This window comes from Hippocampus zosterae, chromosome 4 (genome assembly GCF_025434085.1).
Source record: "Hippocampus zosterae strain Florida chromosome 4, ASM2543408v3, whole genome shotgun sequence".
NCBI lineage: Eukaryota > Metazoa > Chordata > Actinopteri > Syngnathiformes > Syngnathidae > Hippocampus > Hippocampus zosterae.
The window spans coordinates 10,854,155-10,875,091 of NC_067454.1; the positions used below are offsets into that span (position 1 = coordinate 10,854,155).

The 20,937-nt window shown below is 41.4% G+C and overlaps 1 protein-coding gene across 4 annotated transcripts in view; it reads right to left on the reverse strand.

The window, feature by feature from the left end:
- Positions 1–714: 714 nt before the first annotated feature.
- Positions 715–20,937, reverse strand: part of LOC127599143 (MAM domain-containing glycosylphosphatidylinositol anchor protein 1) — a 178,670-nt gene continuing 158,447 nt past the window's right edge. For 3 of the 4 annotated variants that reach the window (XM_052062842.1, XM_052062841.1, XM_052062840.1), the window contains 3 exons: positions 18,736–18,866; positions 5,036–5,153; positions 715–3,054 (listed from right to left, as the gene is read on the reverse strand). In XM_052062842.1, the coding sequence (XP_051918802.1) occupies positions 2,969–3,054; positions 5,036–5,153; positions 18,736–18,866 (335 nt within the window). In that variant the 3' untranslated portion in view covers positions 715–2,968. The remainder of the gene's footprint in view (positions 3,055–5,035; positions 5,154–18,735; positions 18,867–20,937) is intronic. The other variant, XM_052062843.1, reaches the window with a different exon arrangement.

A 20,937-nucleotide genomic window follows, 5' to 3' on the forward strand; every position in this document is an offset into this window, starting at 1 on the left:
GCATCCATTTTTTTCCTATCCACAGTGTGTGTATATAATGTATACTGTATATATATATTTTTCAATATCTTTAGCAATGCTACATCTAGTGTGTGGGTGGTGTGTTTTGCAGTTCAGATAAATTATCAAGTATTGTGGTGGGGGTGCTACAGGCAATTATAGCATCTTTTTTTGTGTGTTTTCTTGAGGGTCTCCATTTTACTTATGGCATTTATTTGCCAAAGTGGACAAAACAGTGGCGGTTCAGAGGGGAGCGGTGTCTGAGTGGAGGCTGCCAATTTAGGGAATCGGCAGACTTGCAGATGGCATACTATGAAACAAAGCCTTATGTTTCTTTGATAAACACAACGTAAATTAGCAGCCATCTGGTGTTTATGCAATACATGTTTTAAGCTTGGTTTATACTTCTTAAGAGAAGTGTTAATAAAATGATGTAAAAACTGAATAGGATAGGCCAATAATTGCTTTTCCTCCATCCATAAACACATGATCACTTTAACCCTCTCAGCCTTGTAATGTTCACGAATATTGTCTAATATAATACTAGTGGGTTGTTTTTTTAAATGTGTTTTACCTGAAAATGTTTCTTCTCTCATGGCTGCCAGTTGAAACAAAATGCAGTCAAAGGTTCTGCGGACATGTTTTTTAAAGCCTCTCCTAAATCCATCGGCTGAGCGTGAGAGACACACAACTAGACAAAAAACAGGGCACATGTTTTGAGAACACGGGTCTGCTTGCTTTGCTTGTATTTAATTCATCCATCTCTACCGCTTTGTCCAGTGTGAGCGACAGACGCGGGAACAAAAAGTGACATTGACGCACCATGATGTACACTGTAGCAAATAGCATGTGATCAAGGCAAAAAAAGATTTAAAAAAAAAACACTAAAAATATGAGGTGACAGAGGCGAAATATAGAGAATGCTGAAAAACACACCATAATAATAATAAAAAAAAGAATTAGCATTGATGTACGGTACATTAATGAATGATTAAAGAGGGCTACAGTTGTACTCACAGTATAGACCTGGATGAGTAAACACATAATTTTACATTAAAAGTCAGTCCTGATGCTTTGTGGACAAGAAGATAAAACATTACCATAAATGTAAAACTATGGGTTACGGAGCTCTAGATATGAGTATTGCTCGATTTTAACAATCATATCCATACCATGCAATGCAAAGCATGTAACCCCAAAATGTGCTATATCAAGAAAAATCAACTTATTTCTCTTGCTAGTGAAAATGAACAGTTATGCGGCGATACATGCTTTTCATTGCACAGCAAAGGATATTTGTGTGACTGTTCACGGGACACAGACATTCAAGCGATAAAACAATGTCGGCAGATTTTTTCCAGAATTCACCTTTCACCAAGGCCCGCCCCCTTAACTACCGTCGCGGAATCAGTCAAAATGTCGGAGTCAACAAGCTTCCACCGGCTTAAGTATGATCCGGATTGCCTTCGAAGGCCACGTCCATTCTTTCAATGTGACACGAGGAAAACTTGCAAAATAGAATTGAATCAAAGCATCGCTTAAGGACACAGCCGGAGGACGATGATATGAAGGAGCAACGCATATCGGCTAAAGCTAGCAAACTCTCTCTTTACTTGTCACTAATCCTTCAAATGGTTAGCTTAGCTTGCAAGAGCCACACATTATTCAAGTTATGTTTGCGATTTGATTGGAGTGCTGAGAAGTACTGAGCAAGATTAAACGGATGACGCAAATTTGGAAAAAGTGAACAAGTGATTTTTTTTGATGAACTGAATTGATGATGCGAATGGTCATATCGCTTTATCCAGAAACCTGAATATCTCTTGTGCAGGTTCTCAATTCCCGTATATCCATTTTTAATTTTATTTAATGGCACTTATCTTCATTCAGGTTTTGAGTTCTATACTGAACTCTGATTGGCTTTGCTGCATTTCAGGGGCGTGGCTTAGCAAAAAGGTGAATTGAACACATAATTCGCTCTTCATAGCAGTTACATACACATCTCCAGCTTCTCCTTAAGGGACATTCAATGACTTGTTGCACTTTTCGGCTTTCAATACCACACATAGACACAGTATGCTCGGTTTGGGTAACACCTAACACCTGTGTCACAACACTCACGTCACCGATCGACCATAGAGGCCGACACAAATCCAAAAATATTTTAAAAAACAGGGAATTGATCAGACAAATTGTGACGTCACATAAATTCAATCAAACTCAAAGGAACAACAGAGATCGTATAAATGTTGTGCTTCTTTAATTTCAGTACATAGAGTCCTTCACCAAGACCCCCGCTTATATTTAAACTTTGCTTATATTTAATATATAGTGATTAATGTACACGTATAATCCACACCGATCTTACTTTCTTTGTGGCTAGCAGAGAGGCTACCAGAAGTGTCCTCGTTCCCCCTCCTTTCGGTGGCCTCTTTCTGTTTTGCCAGTTTATTCATTCATTCCTCACTTAGCTTAAGCTTCCTGTCGCTCGGCGTCTCGGCTGGTGGCGAAGGTCAGCAGAAGGAAAAACTCACCCACGTTATCTGTGTCGTTCGCCAGCTCCCCGGAATCCCTCGTGCTTTTCCCTCAGGTCATCTTTGGTAGAGTGTCCGACACTTTGGCGTGTCTTGGGGAAGGGAGAAAGGGGGTCGGGGGGTGGTCATACATGTCGACGTAGGCTAATGATGAAGGCGAGGGGACATTTGACATGGCTATTAGGAAATCTAATGGACTAATAGAGAACATGTTTGTCTTAAATATATGATAAGAATATGTTTGTTATAGTATGTCATCGGAGCAAAGTGTTTAAATAAAGTAAAGGCTGTGTTTGCATGGGTCATCGATGCGGGGAGGACACGGGCGAGTGGGGGAAGAATTCTGGGTGTCGGGTCGAGAGAAGAAGTAAGAGCGCGAGTCGGGGCAGTGTCTGTTAGCACAGACGTAAGGTGGCGCTGTGGTCAACCACTCATCATCTGCAGAGCAAGGCGATGATGCAGCTGAGGATAATGGTCACCCATCTGGCCAATGGGCGCGCCTGTGAGCCGCCGATCAGAACTAAGAAAAAGAGAGAAAAGCCAATGAATGAGGTTGCATGTATATTTAAAGGGGAAGTCAACCCTAGCCTTTTCTGAACAAAAACATGCTCTATGCACCCCCTCGAGTCTAAACGTGGAATTCTGATTTCTATTGTCTTTGCAGAATATGAATTAAGCAGCGAAAATGCAGCCATTTTCATCCATTTTGCAACGGAAAATGACATCACAGTTGCTCAGGGCTCACGTCATGGCCAATCACGGCTAAGTTTTCAAACGTCACATGACCAATCTCAGAAAACAAGTGAGCCATGATTGGAAATTGATGAAAAACAAACAAACAAAAAACGACCTGCGCACCTGCAAAACCGCGGGTGCTATAACCACCCAAAAAATTGTCAGTGACAAAACCTTTTTGTGGCATTGATTGTTAGACTCCTTTTACACTGCAAATGAATTGCATAATTTCACCAGACTCTCACCACTTTATTTGTACAGATGTGATTTATTTATTGATGAATTTCATTTCATTTATTTATTTATTTACTTTGCATGAGTGTACATTATGTTCTATTTTTTTTAACAATGGGTAAGCTTGCTTATTTACAAAAAGACTGAAACCAATTGCCGTACATGATTAAAACGAGCTGATCAACCCGTTTATTTAATTTTATTTTTTTATTATTATACAGTAGTTCAGTGTTTTGATTCATTCAATGGATAGACACTATGTTATTTTTGTTTTGAAGATGAATCGATCGTTATTCTGACTTTGAATCCACGTCAAGCACAATTTGAGCGGAATGCTTTGCTATTCCTGGTGTTTAGCTCACCAACTGCACGTTGGCAGAGAGAAACGTTTGTGTCTTACAGCGAGCGCTCAGCCGCCCGCCTGCTTGATAATTACCCATCTGCCTGCACGGAGTGTTCCTACTCGCGCACAACCTGCAGGACAACCTCAGAGAACTCTGAGGCACTCAAAGAGTTTCCCCCCCTTCCTGTTTACACCTTCATCCATTATTCAAAGTATCCGCCAGTGTCTTTATGCACACATGTGCCGCATCGCACACGAGCAGGCAAGCGCACGTGCGCGCACATGGCAAGCTGTGGATTTGAAGAGGTTTAAAAAAAAAAGCAGGGTGTTAATAATTCACTTTCTCGATGTTGTCGTGGCTCCGGCTGGCTGTGATGGTGTTTTTTCACTTTCTCAATGACCTTGCAGCCATTTTACTAATTATATATTACTTCCGTTGGTCAACTTCTGATTTGTTTGTTGTAAAAAAAATGTTATTTTTTTTTACCATGGGAATTGTCTGTCGTTTTAAACCTTGTTCATTTTAAGTGAACTGAGATCCTGACCCTATATGGTGATGCTGGAGTGTTACTTCGCAATGGCTTTTTTGCTTCAAATGTCTTTTTGCCTATTGTATGTGCCCACACGCACAATTCAAACTGCACTCTCGTTCCGTCTACACCAAAACCTCTCTCTTCCCTTTGACTTTTATCAGGATGAACACTTCTCTGCTCATGTCTGATGAGAGCTCTTAAGGATGCAGCTCCGCAGAGGTGTACTGCAAATCAAGTCCATTGATGGAAAACAGGTAGAAAGTGTCAGCGTGGGTGGAGAAAGTGAGAGGGTGAAAATAGAAAATGTGAACTAAATAAGGAATAAAATTACACAGGAGGGAATTTGACCATCTAAAGGTCTGTCTAATATTTTGGTTACCTAAATTAGTAACACGAGATATCAGAAAATATTCGATTTTCTCATCTTAATTTAAATTTGAAAACTTATTTCATTTAGTAACTGATGATTGTGCTATCATTTTAATTATTGTCTTCTCTGTTTCATGTGCATCACTTTGTTAGGACGACACACCACGGTACATATGCTATATGTGAAGTTAAGATGAGTAATGTGGTTTTCATCAAGCTGTGACAAACGGATCTTGCGTGTTTTTTCCATGCAATTAATGTTCCCTTCACACCCCAATCTATCTTACCTGTCTTACCTGCGCTGGCAACAGTGTTCTGCTGTTTGCATTTGCCCATGGTGATAGACACGTCATCGATGGCAATGTCACCCTCGAAGCCCTTCCCTCGGATTCCTTCAAAAACAATCTGAACAAGACGAAACGAGACAAAGGTTTGTGAGTAAATCTTGAAATGGCACTTATTTTAAAAACGGAAAGATGTAGTGTAGAACTCATTGTTTAGGTAGGTTGAATTTGATCAAATCGTCATGACGTGTGGGATCCCTCAAAGTTCAGTCCTTGGATCCTTTTTGGTCAGCCTATGCGACATTTGGTATCAAATTCTTCACAATGCCAATTTCGGCTATTAGGGCGATGCAGATGACATGCAGCTATCTATCAATGTCCCTAAAAATGACAAAAGTTCAATGAAAGTGGTGTGTCACTGTCACTGTGTCACTGTAATGAAATGAACCAACATTTCCTTCAACTAAACTAAAACAAAACAGAGGTAATTATCTACGACAATAACGTAAAAAACGAATGCTGTGAGTAAACACTTCTCCGTCTTTAAAAACCAAAGACCAAGTTTGGAACCTTGGCGTGCTGCTTGATTTGGATCAATTTGAGCTCAGAACACATTATTCCAGTGCTAAGGCCCTTATAGTGGCTCCCAGTGAGCTATAGAATAGAACTTAAAATTCTGCTACTGTTCTTTCAATCACTGAATGGTTTAGGCCCCCTCAACCCATGAATAAAATGAAATATAAAACCAGTAGGGCTCAGAGGTCTGCAGACTCGGAGTAAATTAGTGGAGCCCTGAGTTCAAAGCAAACATGGTGAAGTGGCATTAAGTTGTTAGCCTGCACGCAAACGGAATCAGCTGCCAACAGAAGCGACTCCAACCACAATTATAAATGCTTTAAAATCCAGGTTAAAAATATGTTTATCTCAAGGTCAGTACATTTTTCAAAAGTCTTGTTCTTCCACAGTACACTTTTTATTTTTTATTCATTTTCCTACTACAGTATTATTATTACCGGTATTAATATTATTTTTTATTATTATTGTTGTTGTTATTATTATTATTATCTTGGCAATTTTAGGAAGTTACTTTTCTTTGCTTTTGAATGTCTAACACTTTTGTTTATGGATACTTTTGGATGTCGGACTTTTGATAATGTGTCGCAGATTTGAGTTGTGTATGAAATACGTTATATAAATAAACCTGTCTTGACTTGACTTAATTTAGCAAAAAATTATGCGATTCCATAATAGGTGATATCACCCAGAGCATATAGCTTCCATGTAAAAAAAAAGAAAAAGAAAAAAAAGAAATGCATGCATTTCATGGAGAACCTACCCACTGACTTTGATTTGACAAGCTAAGGCAGACAAATTCTTCGTATAAGAGCAAGATTTGGGATAACTATCAATCCCGATCGGTGTGAAGTTGGTTGAGCCGATCACAAGTCTGTCCATTAATCCTCCCTTGTGGAGGAGCCATTATCTATTGTGCGAGCACAACAACAAATAAATAAACACAAAGAACAGACTCATTTACAAACTTTCAGGCGACTTTCCCATTTCAGGCAGCAGCCATCTGGTTTTGACTGACAGTCTAATTACTATAGTGTGCCGAGGATCCAAAAGCCCATTTCACCCGCTTTTAATCAAAAGCGGAGCATATTCTGCCTGGAATATACAGAAGGGGAGCGCAAACAAACAAGGTAAACGACTTTGCTGGAGCAAAGTAACAGTAATGGCACAACCACAGCAGATACTGCCTAAACCTAACTTGGATAAAAGATGACAAGTCATCTCGTCCAAGGAATAATTGTGGTGCATATCGTGGGAGAGATTTGTGGCTGTGTTGGTTTTACCATCTTGTGGCAAATGAATCATGATCAAGACTCGAAAATCCCAAATTAGTCAACACAATGATGAATGGGACTCGCTCAGAGATATTTTGCCAATGATAATATCACAATACTGTATAATGATTATCAACAGTATGTAAAGTGAAGACGTAGAAAATTGTAAATACAATGAAAAAAAATATATTTATAATAATTATATATACTGTATATAATTATAATAATATAAACTACTCACAAAATATTTCCACAATAATAAAATGAATGAATATAAACAAAGCAGTGATGCTTCGCTTAAAAAAAAAAAGCGGTACTCCTATCCGTAACATTTACAGTGTATCTGAGCGTGAAAAAGTCCACCTGACAACGTGCATCTGCACGCACTTCTAAAAATGATAGGTTGTACCTATATTAAGTCTCTCAACATGCACATTTTGAAATAATGGTCAATGCGAAGTGTTTGCATTACCTGTAAACAACCTTCAGCGGCTGGGTCAATACATGTCATTATTACGACATGGCTGCATGCATCAGAACACTTGCAAGTGTTTGCAAGTCAAAATTAAGCTTGGTGCATAATTTGAGACAATGCAAACATAATTGGGAGATGGAAAGCCAGAGATTAATAAGTGACCTTGACAAACAAGCACGGATTCCTTGAGCATTAATAAGATGCATAACCAATTTCACAGAAGCAAATGGGCCAGCATCTTGTAACATAATTCATATGGCCTTTCCTAAGGGTTCTTATTCACTTTGTTCGCAAAGTCACTTTTGTAATTCAGCCTTGAACTGCTCCCAAAAATGTTTTGTGTGATTTTGTAAGCATCTTTGTTTTCATCGGTGGTCATCCAGTGGAATTGCAATGTGCAGTAATCAAGCTAGTTATGCCTACAGCCCCAAAATGCAACGTCCCTTTGGACCATACGCTGGTCTGGCCAATTTTTGTTGCCTCGACTGTGTGAAAATATGAGGTGGGGAAACGCCAGAATTGACAGATAGCGTGTGGACCAGAGCTTCTGGGTGGTGTATTAGAGCGCCTTCATTGTCACTGAAACATGTCATTACTGTAGTCATAGGCATCAAACAGATTCGAGACAGTCAAAGTGGCATTGGGAGCAGTAGAAGTAGCGTTTGATTGACAGTCACTTATAAAACACTACACACAATTAGGTTTATAAAACACAGCGAGGCTCTCCTTGAAGTGTTGGTCGGGCATCTTCAAAAGTAGAATAGTTTCAACAGTAGTTTCTATTTATTTTATATTCTCTTTACACCTGTGTGACAGTTAAACTCGCTATTTCGGTCAGAACGGTTTTACGATAGCAGTAGTTTATATATTTCCGATCACCTGACAATCCAGAATGGATTGTGTTCCATGTTCGAGATCAACCCCCCCCCCCCCTCCCTGACCCCCCCTTTTATTCTGGGCCCAATAATGAGAAGAGGAAAAAAAGAGGTTTCTTTTCAAAGTATAGGCAGGTAAAGATGAATGGCAATGAAGACCTTGCTTTAATTATCTGTATTGAGTCTCTCTATCTTCCAAAGGGACTTACTAAAGAGCGCTTTGGAACACTTCATCAGCTATGTCAGGTTTTACAGCTTGTACCGTAAATAGATGTAAAAACGAGGTTATGGGTCACAGAAGGTTGCTATGATGCTTCATGTGGCAGACATACAAGTTGACATTCACCAGTAATTACACAGCCTACTTTGTGACACGCGTGTAAAATGTGCTCACTTTTAAGTCCTTGTTGGAGAAGCGTGTCACTGAGGAAGCCGACTGCGTGTGTGAGTGCGTGGCTCTGGGATCAAAGTGGCTCCAGTCAAGCTTCGAGGCGGCGCTACCAAAGTGCGGCTTTGTCGAGCTTTGTAACCTTTAACGCTGCCATTGATGTGCAGTCGGCGTACGAGAGGGGACGCGGCCGCAAGGGACGAGGCTGCAGGAGATTGTGACTTGGGAGAAATAAAGAAATAAATAACAACTATACACTGGTTGCAAACTCTGCAGGAAAACACAAGATGGCCCCTGGGAAGTCCACATTGGAGCAAGTCGGGACACGCTCTTATGAGCTTCTCTATTGATTTTGTATGTATGTCGAAGTTCTTGAAAAGAACAGGCATCGAGGCCGGTCGCTCGAAACTAAGTCAATTTCAGACAGGACGCTGATTGGCTTGCTTGAAGGCGCGAGGCAGATGGCGCTTTGCTGGAACAATAACAAGCCATCGCCGCCGCAGATCTGCTGACTGACAATGCGAGGCAATTTTGAAATGTGCACGGCAAGCTAAAAACAACAACAAAACGTTGTCTGGGTTACGTGCCTCTTTTGGAGGTGCAATAATGACAAAATTAAGAACAAAAAAAAAGCTCATAAAAGGGTGATTTTCATTTTAGGAATTTACATGGTGTTTATCTCCACAGCAGAAAACAATTTGAGTATTTCCACAGCAGTCGGGTTTGGCCGGGCTCTTGTTTCGGAGGGACAGGGAGGAGTGGCATGCTCTCAAAGACATTCACGTTGGTTGGCAGTGGCAACAAAGCAAGGGGAGCTGCTGAGACGAGTGGCAGCACCTCAAAGCCCTCTGGCGTGTGCAGTCAGTGCGCGGCACACAGGACAGAAGAAAGTTTGCCTTCTCTGCGGGGACGATCTCGACATGAAACAAACATCCATGTGAGGGAGCATGTGCTGACACAGATAACATTTGCTTCAAACTCAGAACTCCTGTGAGGATTCGGCGATAAATACAATAATTGTTCTGACATTTGAGAGGGTGATGAATGAAGAAAGTTTATTGTATCCCAAAGGAATACAATGGATTCAAAACAGTCAATATCACCATAAGGTGCCTTTGAAGCTTGACATTTCACCAAAAACGTGACGATTTTCAATTGAACTTAATAATCAATGTACGTAGATTTTAGATGACGTTTCGAGGTGTCACATTTTTTTTCAAATATATAAATGACCTGCAAGCAGACAATGCACATGCTAAGAGCAAAATTTGTGACCTTGCTAACAATGACAGAGTGGACATTTTTAGCAAATGTACGCATTTAATGAGGACATGGCAAAGTTCACTTATCAGCATGGTTCAGCTTGCAAAGCTGACTGCGTACTGCCTAACAAATGTATTGAGGCCTTTCAGGGAGAATTTTCCTCTCAATTGATATTTTGCCTTGACAGAGTGGACATGTTAATATTGGCAGCATCCAAAATGACAGAACATTGGTGTCAATATTTGATATGCAACTATTCACTGTAATGCAGCAGCATGAAGATAACGTTCATTTGATTATTTGATGAAAGGGTGCACGTGGACAGTGACTCATTTATATATATATATATATATATATATATATATATATATATATATATATATATATATATATATATATATATATATATATATATATCACTGGCAGGACATAGCTGTTTATTGCCCGGGTCTTATTCTTGCCATTGAGCTGGCTTCTTAGGACTTGCCTCACTCGCTGGAGGTATTTGGCCGTAGCCGCTTTCCTTGTTGCCAGTTCGAGGTTGCCATTGGCTTGTGGTATACCAAGGTACTTGTAGCTGTCCTCAATGCCTGCTATTGTTCCTTCGGGGAGTGAGACCCCTTCAGTGCGGACTACCTTTCCTCTCTTAGTCACCATCCGACTACATTTCTCAAGCCCGAATGACATCCCGATGTCGCTGCTGTAGATCCTGGTTGTGTGGATCAGGGAATCTATGTCCCTTTTGCTCTTAGCATATAGCTTTATGTCATCCATGTAGAGGAGGTGACTGATTGTAGCTCCATTTCGGAGGCGGTATCCATAGCCTGTCTTGGTGATTACTTGGCTTAGGGGGTTCAGTCCTATGCAGAACAGCAGTGGGGAGAGTGCATCACCTTGGTATATGCCACATTTGATGGACACTTGGGTAATTGGCTTGCCATTGGCTTCAAGTGTGGTTTTCCACATCCTCATCGAGTTCGCAACGAAGGCTCTTAGGGTCCTGTTCACCTTATACAACTCCAAGCATTCAGTGATCAATGTATGTGGCATAGAGTCATAGGCTTTCTTGTAATCAATCCAAGCTGTGCACAGGTTGGTACGTCGGGATCCGCAGTCTCGTGCAACTGTTCTGTCACCCAGGAGCTGATGTTTGGCTCCTCTGGTGTCTCTACCAATGCCCTTCTGTGCTTCGTTCATGTATTGATCCATGTGTCCACTTATCTTAGCCGCAATGATGCCTGACATGAGATTCCATGTTGTGGAGAGACAGGTTATTGGCCGATAGTATTGGCCGATATATATATACAGTATATATACACACAGTATATATACACACACACTAATACTAAATTGTTGTAACTAGTAATAATTAGCAAGTAGCCAAGCAGAATGGCCCAAAAAATAAAAATAAAGCACATAGCGTCTCACAGAAAAACTGGAGTATATGGAGCAAAAATGAATGGTACCGCTGCTTACGGTGTGAAAAACTGATTTTGAAAATATGTCTTTTTTTTGGGGGCGGGGGGGTTAAGTTTTTTAATGCAGACCAGTGTAATGTATGACATCAGTACTACACCACACAAAAAGCAAGGCTATATAGTACAGAATCTCTGGCAAAAAAATGACATTTTCACAGGTGAGGATCATGTGATCAATCCAACAACAGGTGAACATGGGTCACGCACACTGTCTGAACTCAATGCAACTGACATTTAACATTTACCTAACTTCCCAAAAAGATCAAGTGAGCACACACACACACACACACACACACACACACACACACACACACACACACACACACACACACACCATTACACATGGAGTCTGAAACTTAAAAGGGCATCTTCTAAGTTTATATGTTAATGTCAGTGTACTTGTCACGGTGAGCAAGCAGAGCCCGTGAAAACCCCGTTGTCTCCTCGGTCATGTCCTCAGGCTTTGCTCAACGACATTACAGGCTTTCACTGGAAGCAATGCGGGGAATTGTTACTTTTCAACTTCCCATTCTATTTCCGCGGACGTTGTATCGGTCTGTCGTGGCAAAGAAGGAGGTCAGCGAAAGGGCGAAGCTCTCAATTTACCGGTCGATTTACGTTCCAACCCTCATCTGTGGTCACGAGCTATGGGTCGTGACCGAAAGAACGAGATCCCGGATACAAGCGGCTGAAATGAGTTTTCTCCGCAGGGTGTCCGGGCTCTCCCTTAGAGATAAGGTGAGAAGCTCAGTCATCCGGGAGGGGCTCAGAGTCGAGCCGCTTCTCCTCCACATCGAGAGGAGCCAAATGAGGTGGCTTGGGCATCTGATTCAGATGCCTCCTGAACGCCTCCCTGGTGAGGTGTTCCGTGCATGTCCCACCGGGAGAAGACTCAGAGGAAGACCCAGGACATGCTGGAGAGGCTATGTCACCCAGCTGGCCTGGGAACGCCTCGGGATCCCCCGGGGAGAACTAGAAGAAGTAGCTAGGGAGAAGGAAGTCTGGGCTGCCCTGCTAAAGCTTTTGCCCCCCCCCCCCCGGCCCCGGATAAGCGGTAGATGGCATTCTAATTCATGCAAAGTGGCTGGACTGGGATTTGCTCCAAAAAAAACCCCAACACAATAAGTGCATGTTTTGAAACTAGATAACAAATCCAACATTCAATTAATTATTTAAGGTGGGGGGGGGGGGGGGGGTAATAAAGGCGTGTGGACTGAATAGCAGCAAACAGAAGAGAATAATTTTTGCAGGTCCCATTAAACAGGCTTCTGTTGTCATCAAAACAGCAAGAAAGGCCCCAGTGTGGTCCAATCATACAATTTCTTCAGGAAACATTTCAATACAGTATAAAGCAACCACAAAAGCTAGTGAAAAATGCATGGAGTCCATCAAACCATCCATCCATCTATTTATTTTCTAATCCGCTGATCCTCGCAAGGGTCGCAGGCGTAATAGAGCCTCTGTCAGTGATCTACGGGCAATAAGGGGGGTGCACCCTAAACCGGTTGCCAGCCAATCGCAGGGCACACACAGATGAGCAACCATTGACACACACAATCGCTCCGAGGGACAATTTAACATGTTCAATTAATATACAGCAATGTGAGGCGGACGTGCTAACCAGTCGACCATCGTGCTGCCACTGTTTATTTCTATTGAAGACAAATAATAAACGTAGATAATGAATGGATTGATAGACCGTAGCCACCCATTTCAAAATCCAAACCAGAATAAAACGGCAACCAGTTCATTCGGGTAATTGCCATTGGCACACATCACACAGATGAATCATTATTATTGATTGGAACAGAACAAGCGCTCAACAACCGACGAGAGTGGCAAGGAGCGACAGAATTGGTATATGAGACGGTCGTACCGGAGGCAGTGTTAAGAAAGCAAAATGCAGAGCAGAGAGAGAAGAGAGAAGTCTGATGGAGAAATGAAATGGTCGGAGAGAGAAATGGGATTCACCCCACTGCTCCTGATACATAACAAAGTTTTAAGAAGGGAGGGGACAGTGTGAGAGGAAGGGCTAAAGCAAAATAAATAAAACGTAGTTTAGCGGTGCACCTCAGATGACCTGCGCCGCTTTCATGGCACTCACCGCACTTTGTGTTTGCATACGTTCGACAGCTAAAATTCCACGGATATCTTGCCTCAAAAGATTTCAAAAATGGCATTTTAAATTCATGAAGGTAAAAGAAACAACTTGATTAATTCAGCCAGAGTCCAAATGTCAAGTGTTATGTGTTTGCTGTGCGTGTGTAGTTTGGGTGGCATTAATAATGTACCGCATCATATTTGAATATCTTTTAGGAAATACCAACAGAGGTTCATTAGTATTGCAGCTGACATTTAGGAAGAAACCAAGCACATTATATACTCGCTATACCTACTCCCGTCTACTCCCGTCTGTGGTGTTTTTTCCTCACATCCTGAAATGACCATCAAACATGACTGAAATGCATTCCACCAGTCAGTTTGGCTCAAACATGGAACGTCACAGACTCATGAATGGAATTTACTCTTCCTGCAACAAGTGGATGAGTCACCCGCATGAATTAATGAATGTTCTATTGCCGTTCATTAAGGACCTCGTTGAGTTTGGTTTGCCTCTCAACCTGCTGTTGGTCCACCTTAATAATAACAAGACAGGCTTTGCACATGAGCGTAATGCTGTCGTTATAAATCGCATATCAGTTGGTCCGCTCAACGAGACGATCCAACTGGGCGTGTCTGGCTGAAGATTCCACGAGGAGCAAAATGATCATTAATCTAACACAGCGATCCTTTGATATCGTACAAATGGAGGCGGCGTGGCCTCCATTTGTTGGTCCTGATGCATCAGAAGGTGGTTGCGAAGTCAGTGTGAAGTGATTTGAGGGCCGTAATTGGTGGAAAAGTGCGATACAACGAAAGACCATTTACCAGACGTAATCGGCATTGTGACAGCATCAACGTAAAAACATTTGAACAAAAGTTGGACAGTATTCATCTCGGGGGATATTCTCCAGATCGCGCTTAAAACCCTGGAGAACCCACGGGGTCAAATTTGGCCCCTATAGATTCTGATACTCAAATGCTACCCTTAAATCCCAAAGGGTCAAATTTGGCCCTAATCCTAAATTAGGATTAAAGCATTGAATATTTGAAAAAAAAATATTTCAGTGAACATATAGCAGTCATTTAATGTATAATTCATCATTTTCCAAAGAAGAAAAGGGTTCATAGGTCATCCAGGGTTAAATCAGCCCGTTCACGCGTAACATGGAAATATGTGTGCAACCACCAAACAGCTGTGAGTCGGTGAAGTCTAAAATATATGCACACCGTTAACCCTTTCATCCACCCTGTAACCTGAAAACATGATACGCTGTCCACTGTCGTGACCGCTGTCCCTGAAAGGGTTAATGTGATGCGTGGGAAGTCAGTTCTTTGGTCTTCCAGCACTGCTACGGCGTCATTGCTTTTCTATCCAAGTTTGTTTTGTTTTCGGAAATGAATCAAGATGTTTTTGCTCAATAGCAGAGTATGAAATGTTATTCGAGGGAGAGGCCAATATGACGATTGGTAAACACATTTATTTGAATCTTATCTAGATTTACTGTATTATTCCAGATCAACATATACGGCGCTCCCCGCCTGCCATGAATGCTGGAAGTCACGTATGCGCTCTCCTCGGTTGCCAAGGAGACCGCACTTCTTTCGCACGTGCCTCCCTCATCCATCTTATTTTACGAGTCTCGATATGATGAATATTTCAGATGCAGGAATCACTTTATTGATGCTGCAAATATGTGCCACATTATATTTTTTTTTGTGTCTGTTATCGCAGTCCGCTGTATGTTTAAGCAAGCGCGGACAATTTTCTTTTTTAATTTCTTCACATTTTTTGGGAAGTAATTTGCTCAAATTTGCATACCGTGTCTGCCTGTGGTGGCAGATTACGATTCCAATCGCTGTTTTACATTTTTACTTTGATTAATGGCACCAAGCAGACTTGTCGACAGACATTGTAACACAATCCGCACACTGCCTATCATGTTGAACGCACTCTCGTCTTGACTTGGAAGAAGCATACCGTGGGGGAAGATGGAGCAATTTGATATTAATGCACATGCATTGCCTCATGGATATTAATCATCAACACGTTGGCCATGCTTGCATGGTTACACAGTAATGATATTATATGCACTCCAAAATGCTATCAATGTGTATTGCTGCCTATAAAAACCCTCAGGGGGTGGGGGGGGGATGTATTTCGTCTGCAAGGTGTTCTCCATGTGAGCCATGTATGTTAGAAATGAACCTGATCTTGTGTGTGTGTGTGTGTGTGTGTGTGTGTGTGAGTTTACCAAAGGTGTTCATTACATTGCTCAATCAATACACCGCTGAGACTGTGCCCACCATCTCAGAGGACGCGTACCTTTGCCTCTGAACTCTTTCAGACGTCTCACAGTGTTCCCCATTCGAGTGAAGGAAGCACACTGCTGCAGAAACCAAGTTAATGAAGGGCTCACACAGACATCACCCCCCCCCCCCCCAACCCCCGGTAAGGTCTTCGGTCTACATTCATCATGAATTCGATCCCCCAACGCCCACCCCCCTCTGCACGCACACACAGAGAGAATGAGGAATCATTACAACACAACTTGTGGGCATCCCCTGCACATAAATAAACATGCTAATTGACCTGTCATCATCAATTGCTGCAGGGGATAGGAGACTGTTTGTGTGTGTGTGTGTGTGTGTGTGTGCGCGCGTGCGCATGCGCGCATCTGTATATGTGGATGCATATGGAATTGGATCTAACGAAGTTGTTATGCAGGTGGAAGTGATTTTTTTTTTTAAAGACGTGTTTGATTCAACAATGTGTGTTTTTGAGCATTGTTTTTCTGTATTGGTGAGGACTAACGACGCAGATTTAACTTTCCTTTTTGAAGACAGAAAATGACAATCACAGAAAGAAAGTACATTCAGATGAGAAAAGTGTCTGAGGTTGATTTTTTTTGAGGGGTGGAAAAGTGTGTTCATTATGCGGCCATTATTCATCAGCTTTGCAACGGGGTGCAAAGGAGAGCAGGCTAAGAGTCAGCACTGCCTTCCACCGCAATGCCACACAGAGCGAAATACACAAATTTGAAATCGAGCGATCAAAACAAACGCTCAAGAGAAGGGTGGAACAAAATCAATTTTTTCCCCTCACCACTTTTCACACCATGTGATTGTTAACTTTGGCAGCCTGACACAAACAACCAAATAACTTGAGTTCAAATTTCCGGGAAATTGACTTCTCGCACCATGTTGAGTCATCTTTACTCTCGTTGTTGCATGCCCATCCGGAGGAACTAACTGGGAGCACAGTCATGCTGCAGGCCAAGAAAAAGCTCTTATGTTTATCTTTCCTGAAATTGTTGATTCAATTATTTTGTGTAAAACAAACCAGAAAGTTTCAAATCAATCCAAGTAGCAGGTCAACCCATTTTTAACACACGTTTTTTGGGAAGGTTTTTTGGGGGGAAGGGATTTGTAGGGTTTTTTTGTCGTTTTGTTTTGTCTTGTTTTTTTGAGCAAGCAGTTTCAAAAATGTGCGTATTCAAATTCTGTTCTGTCATATTGTATCAAATGTACGCTGTCAAAAACACAACCTGTATTTTTGGGGGGCTAAAACGGCCATTTATGTAAAAGTAAGAGTTGTTGTTTCTGGCGACATTAGCAAAACATTTTGTTGACACGCCAAACTTTTTTATTGGAATTTAACGAAGCATTGCCATTTTGAGTGAGTCCCAATTTTATTTTATTTTTTCTTCAGTGTACTATTGAACTATAATATGGGCAGCTAAGTTGCTGTGCATCATGACTTTCCCGGTTTGCAGCAAGGATTACCGGTAATTCTTCCGAGAGGCTGTGTCATTGGGTGCGCACATCCTATTTTGATCTGTAAAATAAGCGTAAAACCTTGTTGAGCGCCCTGAGATCAGCACATTCTCGATGAGGCAAATAATCCACTGGGAGCTGTGTGCACAAGCTTGCTGCTGACATTCAGCAGAAAAAGCAGCCCAATGTTCAGTCAAAGGTACATCAATATGTACCTCCTTCCAAAATGATCAAAACGCTCCAAATCTCCAAAATGATGTATTGCACGAAAAAAAAAAAAAAATTCACTCCCAGTATCAAAACCGAAGGTCGATTCAAACGTGATACTTTTTCATTGCTCTCGTTAGCTTTGTTTGATTCATCTCCAGATTGCTTAAACAGATTATATGGATCCCACCGCGTGAAGGGAAATCATTCCCAAATTTTGGCAAAGGTGCTAACATGACAGATGCTTTGAGCTTTATTTTTATGACACTGGAATAAATGTATTGAATAACCTTGTCAGCAATTAGCGACTTTCCGAGATTTATTCACAATTTACTAAGGAAGACTGAAAACGGTTGAAAAGCATCTACGCGTGCACGTAAGCTACTGTGAGCTCATCGTGAGAGTTCGGCAAATTTTCTTTCACTACTTGTGGTGAATTTCATCAGAAATGTATTATTTTTTTTAAATCAAATTCCAAACGAACTTTCGGGCTCAATTCCTTTTATTCCAAGCAGTCCTCAGAGTGTCCAACACACACACAAACACACACCTCTTTTCTTGCTAGGCTACATTGGAGACTTTCCTCTTGGGAAGTGAGAAGAACCCTTCAGTAGATGAAGCCTCCCAAAGATAAGAGAGTTGACGGAAAAAAAAAAAACAAGCATTCCCATGTAATACCCTGGAAATAAAAGCCTCATCAATCTTTATTTTTGTTTTCTACTTCTTGGACCAACACACTCGCAGAAATACAGTTGCAACATGCCGGCCTGAACTTGTTTGTCAGTTCAGAGAAAATCAATAAAATTGTTCCGAGGTCACGACCACAGATGAGTGTGTCACAAATTTAGGTCGAGTCATGGCTTTGCAATCAACGATATGTAAAGTTGAAAAGCTGTAGGGGTGAGTAAAAAGGTCAGTGCTTTCACTAAAAAACGCGGTTGGGTTGCATCCACACGCCACGGGCGGGACAGTTGAGGCACGGATCACTTCAAATAATGAATGGATGGATTGACGGATGATTGCAACAGTATCAAAATTGTATTTGCAACCAGACCAAGATCTGACTTACGATAACAGAAAAAAAATTCTACATGTAAAGACTTTTTTTCTTATTGATTCCATTCAGCCAGGCACAAATGATCCATGGCCCTCTCATTCATGATTTTTGTTGTTTTCTCTTGCCATGACTTACAAGACATTGACTTTTGCATCTGCTTGTCATAAGTGTGCTGATGTCTTTTTTTTTCTCGAACAATGAAACAATAGCAAACTGATCTCATTTTGCGCTCTTACCTGAAATGGTCCGCTGGGACTGATGTCAAAGTATGCTTTCTTCCAGTCGGGCCCTTGATGACCCGATTTGGTCCACAACATGGAATCCAGTGAGGCGATGCTCCTTATTTTCAAAAGAACATTGAGAGTGCCTGTGAAAAGGCATGGAGTATTTAGGAAAGATGTCAAAATACATTCAAAGGACATATAGCACATTATATAATGGCTTACAATTCAAGAGCCATATTCAATTACAATGGTAAAACATTTTACTATTTTTCTGATATAATGTATTAATGGATAATAGTGATTTTTTTGAATGTTGCATATTCTTCCTGTGTCTTTTTTAACAGGTACTCTGGCTTTCCTCAACATTCCAAAAAACATCAATGTTAGGCTAATTTCAGTCGGTTTCGTTTTGACATTGCCCTAATAACATTTAATATCATTCAACAAGTGGAACCCCTTCCCCCTTGGGCGACCCAGGGAAATAAAATGACGCCACTAAAGTATACTGGCAGTATACTATCGACTGGCTGGCGATACGTACGAATTTTTAACATCAGAAAAGTGATTCACTTTTATCACAAAGCCAAGTAACGACTGCGATAACATAACACCACCTCCCTGAGGTCCTCTAAACAAGCTCAGAGCACAACTCCTCCTACTTTCTTAGGCCTCAAAGTTGTTAAAGAGCCATTCATCTTGTTATGAATTCCCAGACAGCTCTCAAGTGCAATATTAACCAACATCCAGTCTCTTAACACATGCGTAGGCAGTGATGCTAAGGTATTTTATGCATTTCCATTCGTTGAGAGTCCTTTTTTTCCTTCCCCAAAAAATTAATCGCTCCATATGGCCACAAAATGTTCCACCTAATCTCCAGGGTGAGATTTGCATGCTTTGGAGGTAATGTGACTCAAGCCTTGAAATAATCAAGCCAGTAAGTAATTAACATTTTATTCTTTCGCAAGGGATGTGTGCCAAGGGTAAGAGTAGTGTAAATGACACCAAAGTCATTAAGATTTAAAAATCCTGTTGGTTCATGTCCATTCACTTGGTACTCCTCTTGAAAAATAGCTGAGCTAACACAACCTGAGATGTGACCTAGCTTAGACCTCCACTGTAAAGACAATGTTGACTTTTCGTCACCAATGGCATACCGGTTCACTCGCCTGACTTCTGGTTCCGTTGAGTGAGTGTGAATGGTGGTCTGTCTCTATTTGTGTGCCTTGTGATGGACTGGCAAGCTATCCGTGGCCTTGCTTTTTTTTCCCCACTTAAGTTAGCTTGTGCAGCCTCCAGCTTCCCACAACAACAACAACAACAAAAAAAACACAATTCAATACATCATGTTTATAACGATGACGTCCTGTGGCCGCCAGATACTTTGTACTGAAGACGAACCAAGGCTTACAACATGATGATGAAGAACACAAAGACCCAATTGTGTTCACTAGAAATGAATGATCCAAGTGTCAACACCCTTGGATTAGGAACGTAAGGACAACTCCATGACCCGAAAGCAAAGGAAGTCATTATGGCACAAGGCAAATTTAGGAGCCGCACGCTACAATCATTTCATGATGGATGCCACGCTTACTTGACATTTTGTATTGGAACATAGTGTTGGAAGAAGACGAATGTTAATTCTCACCACCACCTGCTCTTTGCTGTCTTTACAAAAATGGATACATACACACATGCACGCAAAGACAAACACACACGGTGCAACTTTTCGATTTGGTCAAGAGATACGCTGATAGAGTGTCTCCTTGGCCTGACCCTCATCCGTCTTGTGACTTCTAGAATAAACGGGAAACGCAACGAACAAACTTGTCTCCCACGGTGAGACACGGCAAACACTGGGATTTATGGTCGCAGTTAAATGGGGCAACGTTCATGTTTTCGGTGAGCTCTGCTGCTCTACGTAGTCGTCACAGGCCAGAGGGACACTAATGAACGCATTAGTGTTTAAATTGTGATGTGCCGATAATAGTCTTCGATATGCTTTTCAAAATGCATTTATGCAAATAAATGCATCGCCCTATCTGCAGTTGAGTAAATAAATGGCGCAGGTCACCTTTGGGGGAAATACATCAAAAGCTCCGCTCATGATGGCAACGGTTTGTACCTGCAACTGCTTGTTTTTATTTCCATTTCATATGGAATTTTATTTTTTAATCGCAAATCTTTGTAGGCAGAACAATGACAAACTCTGTT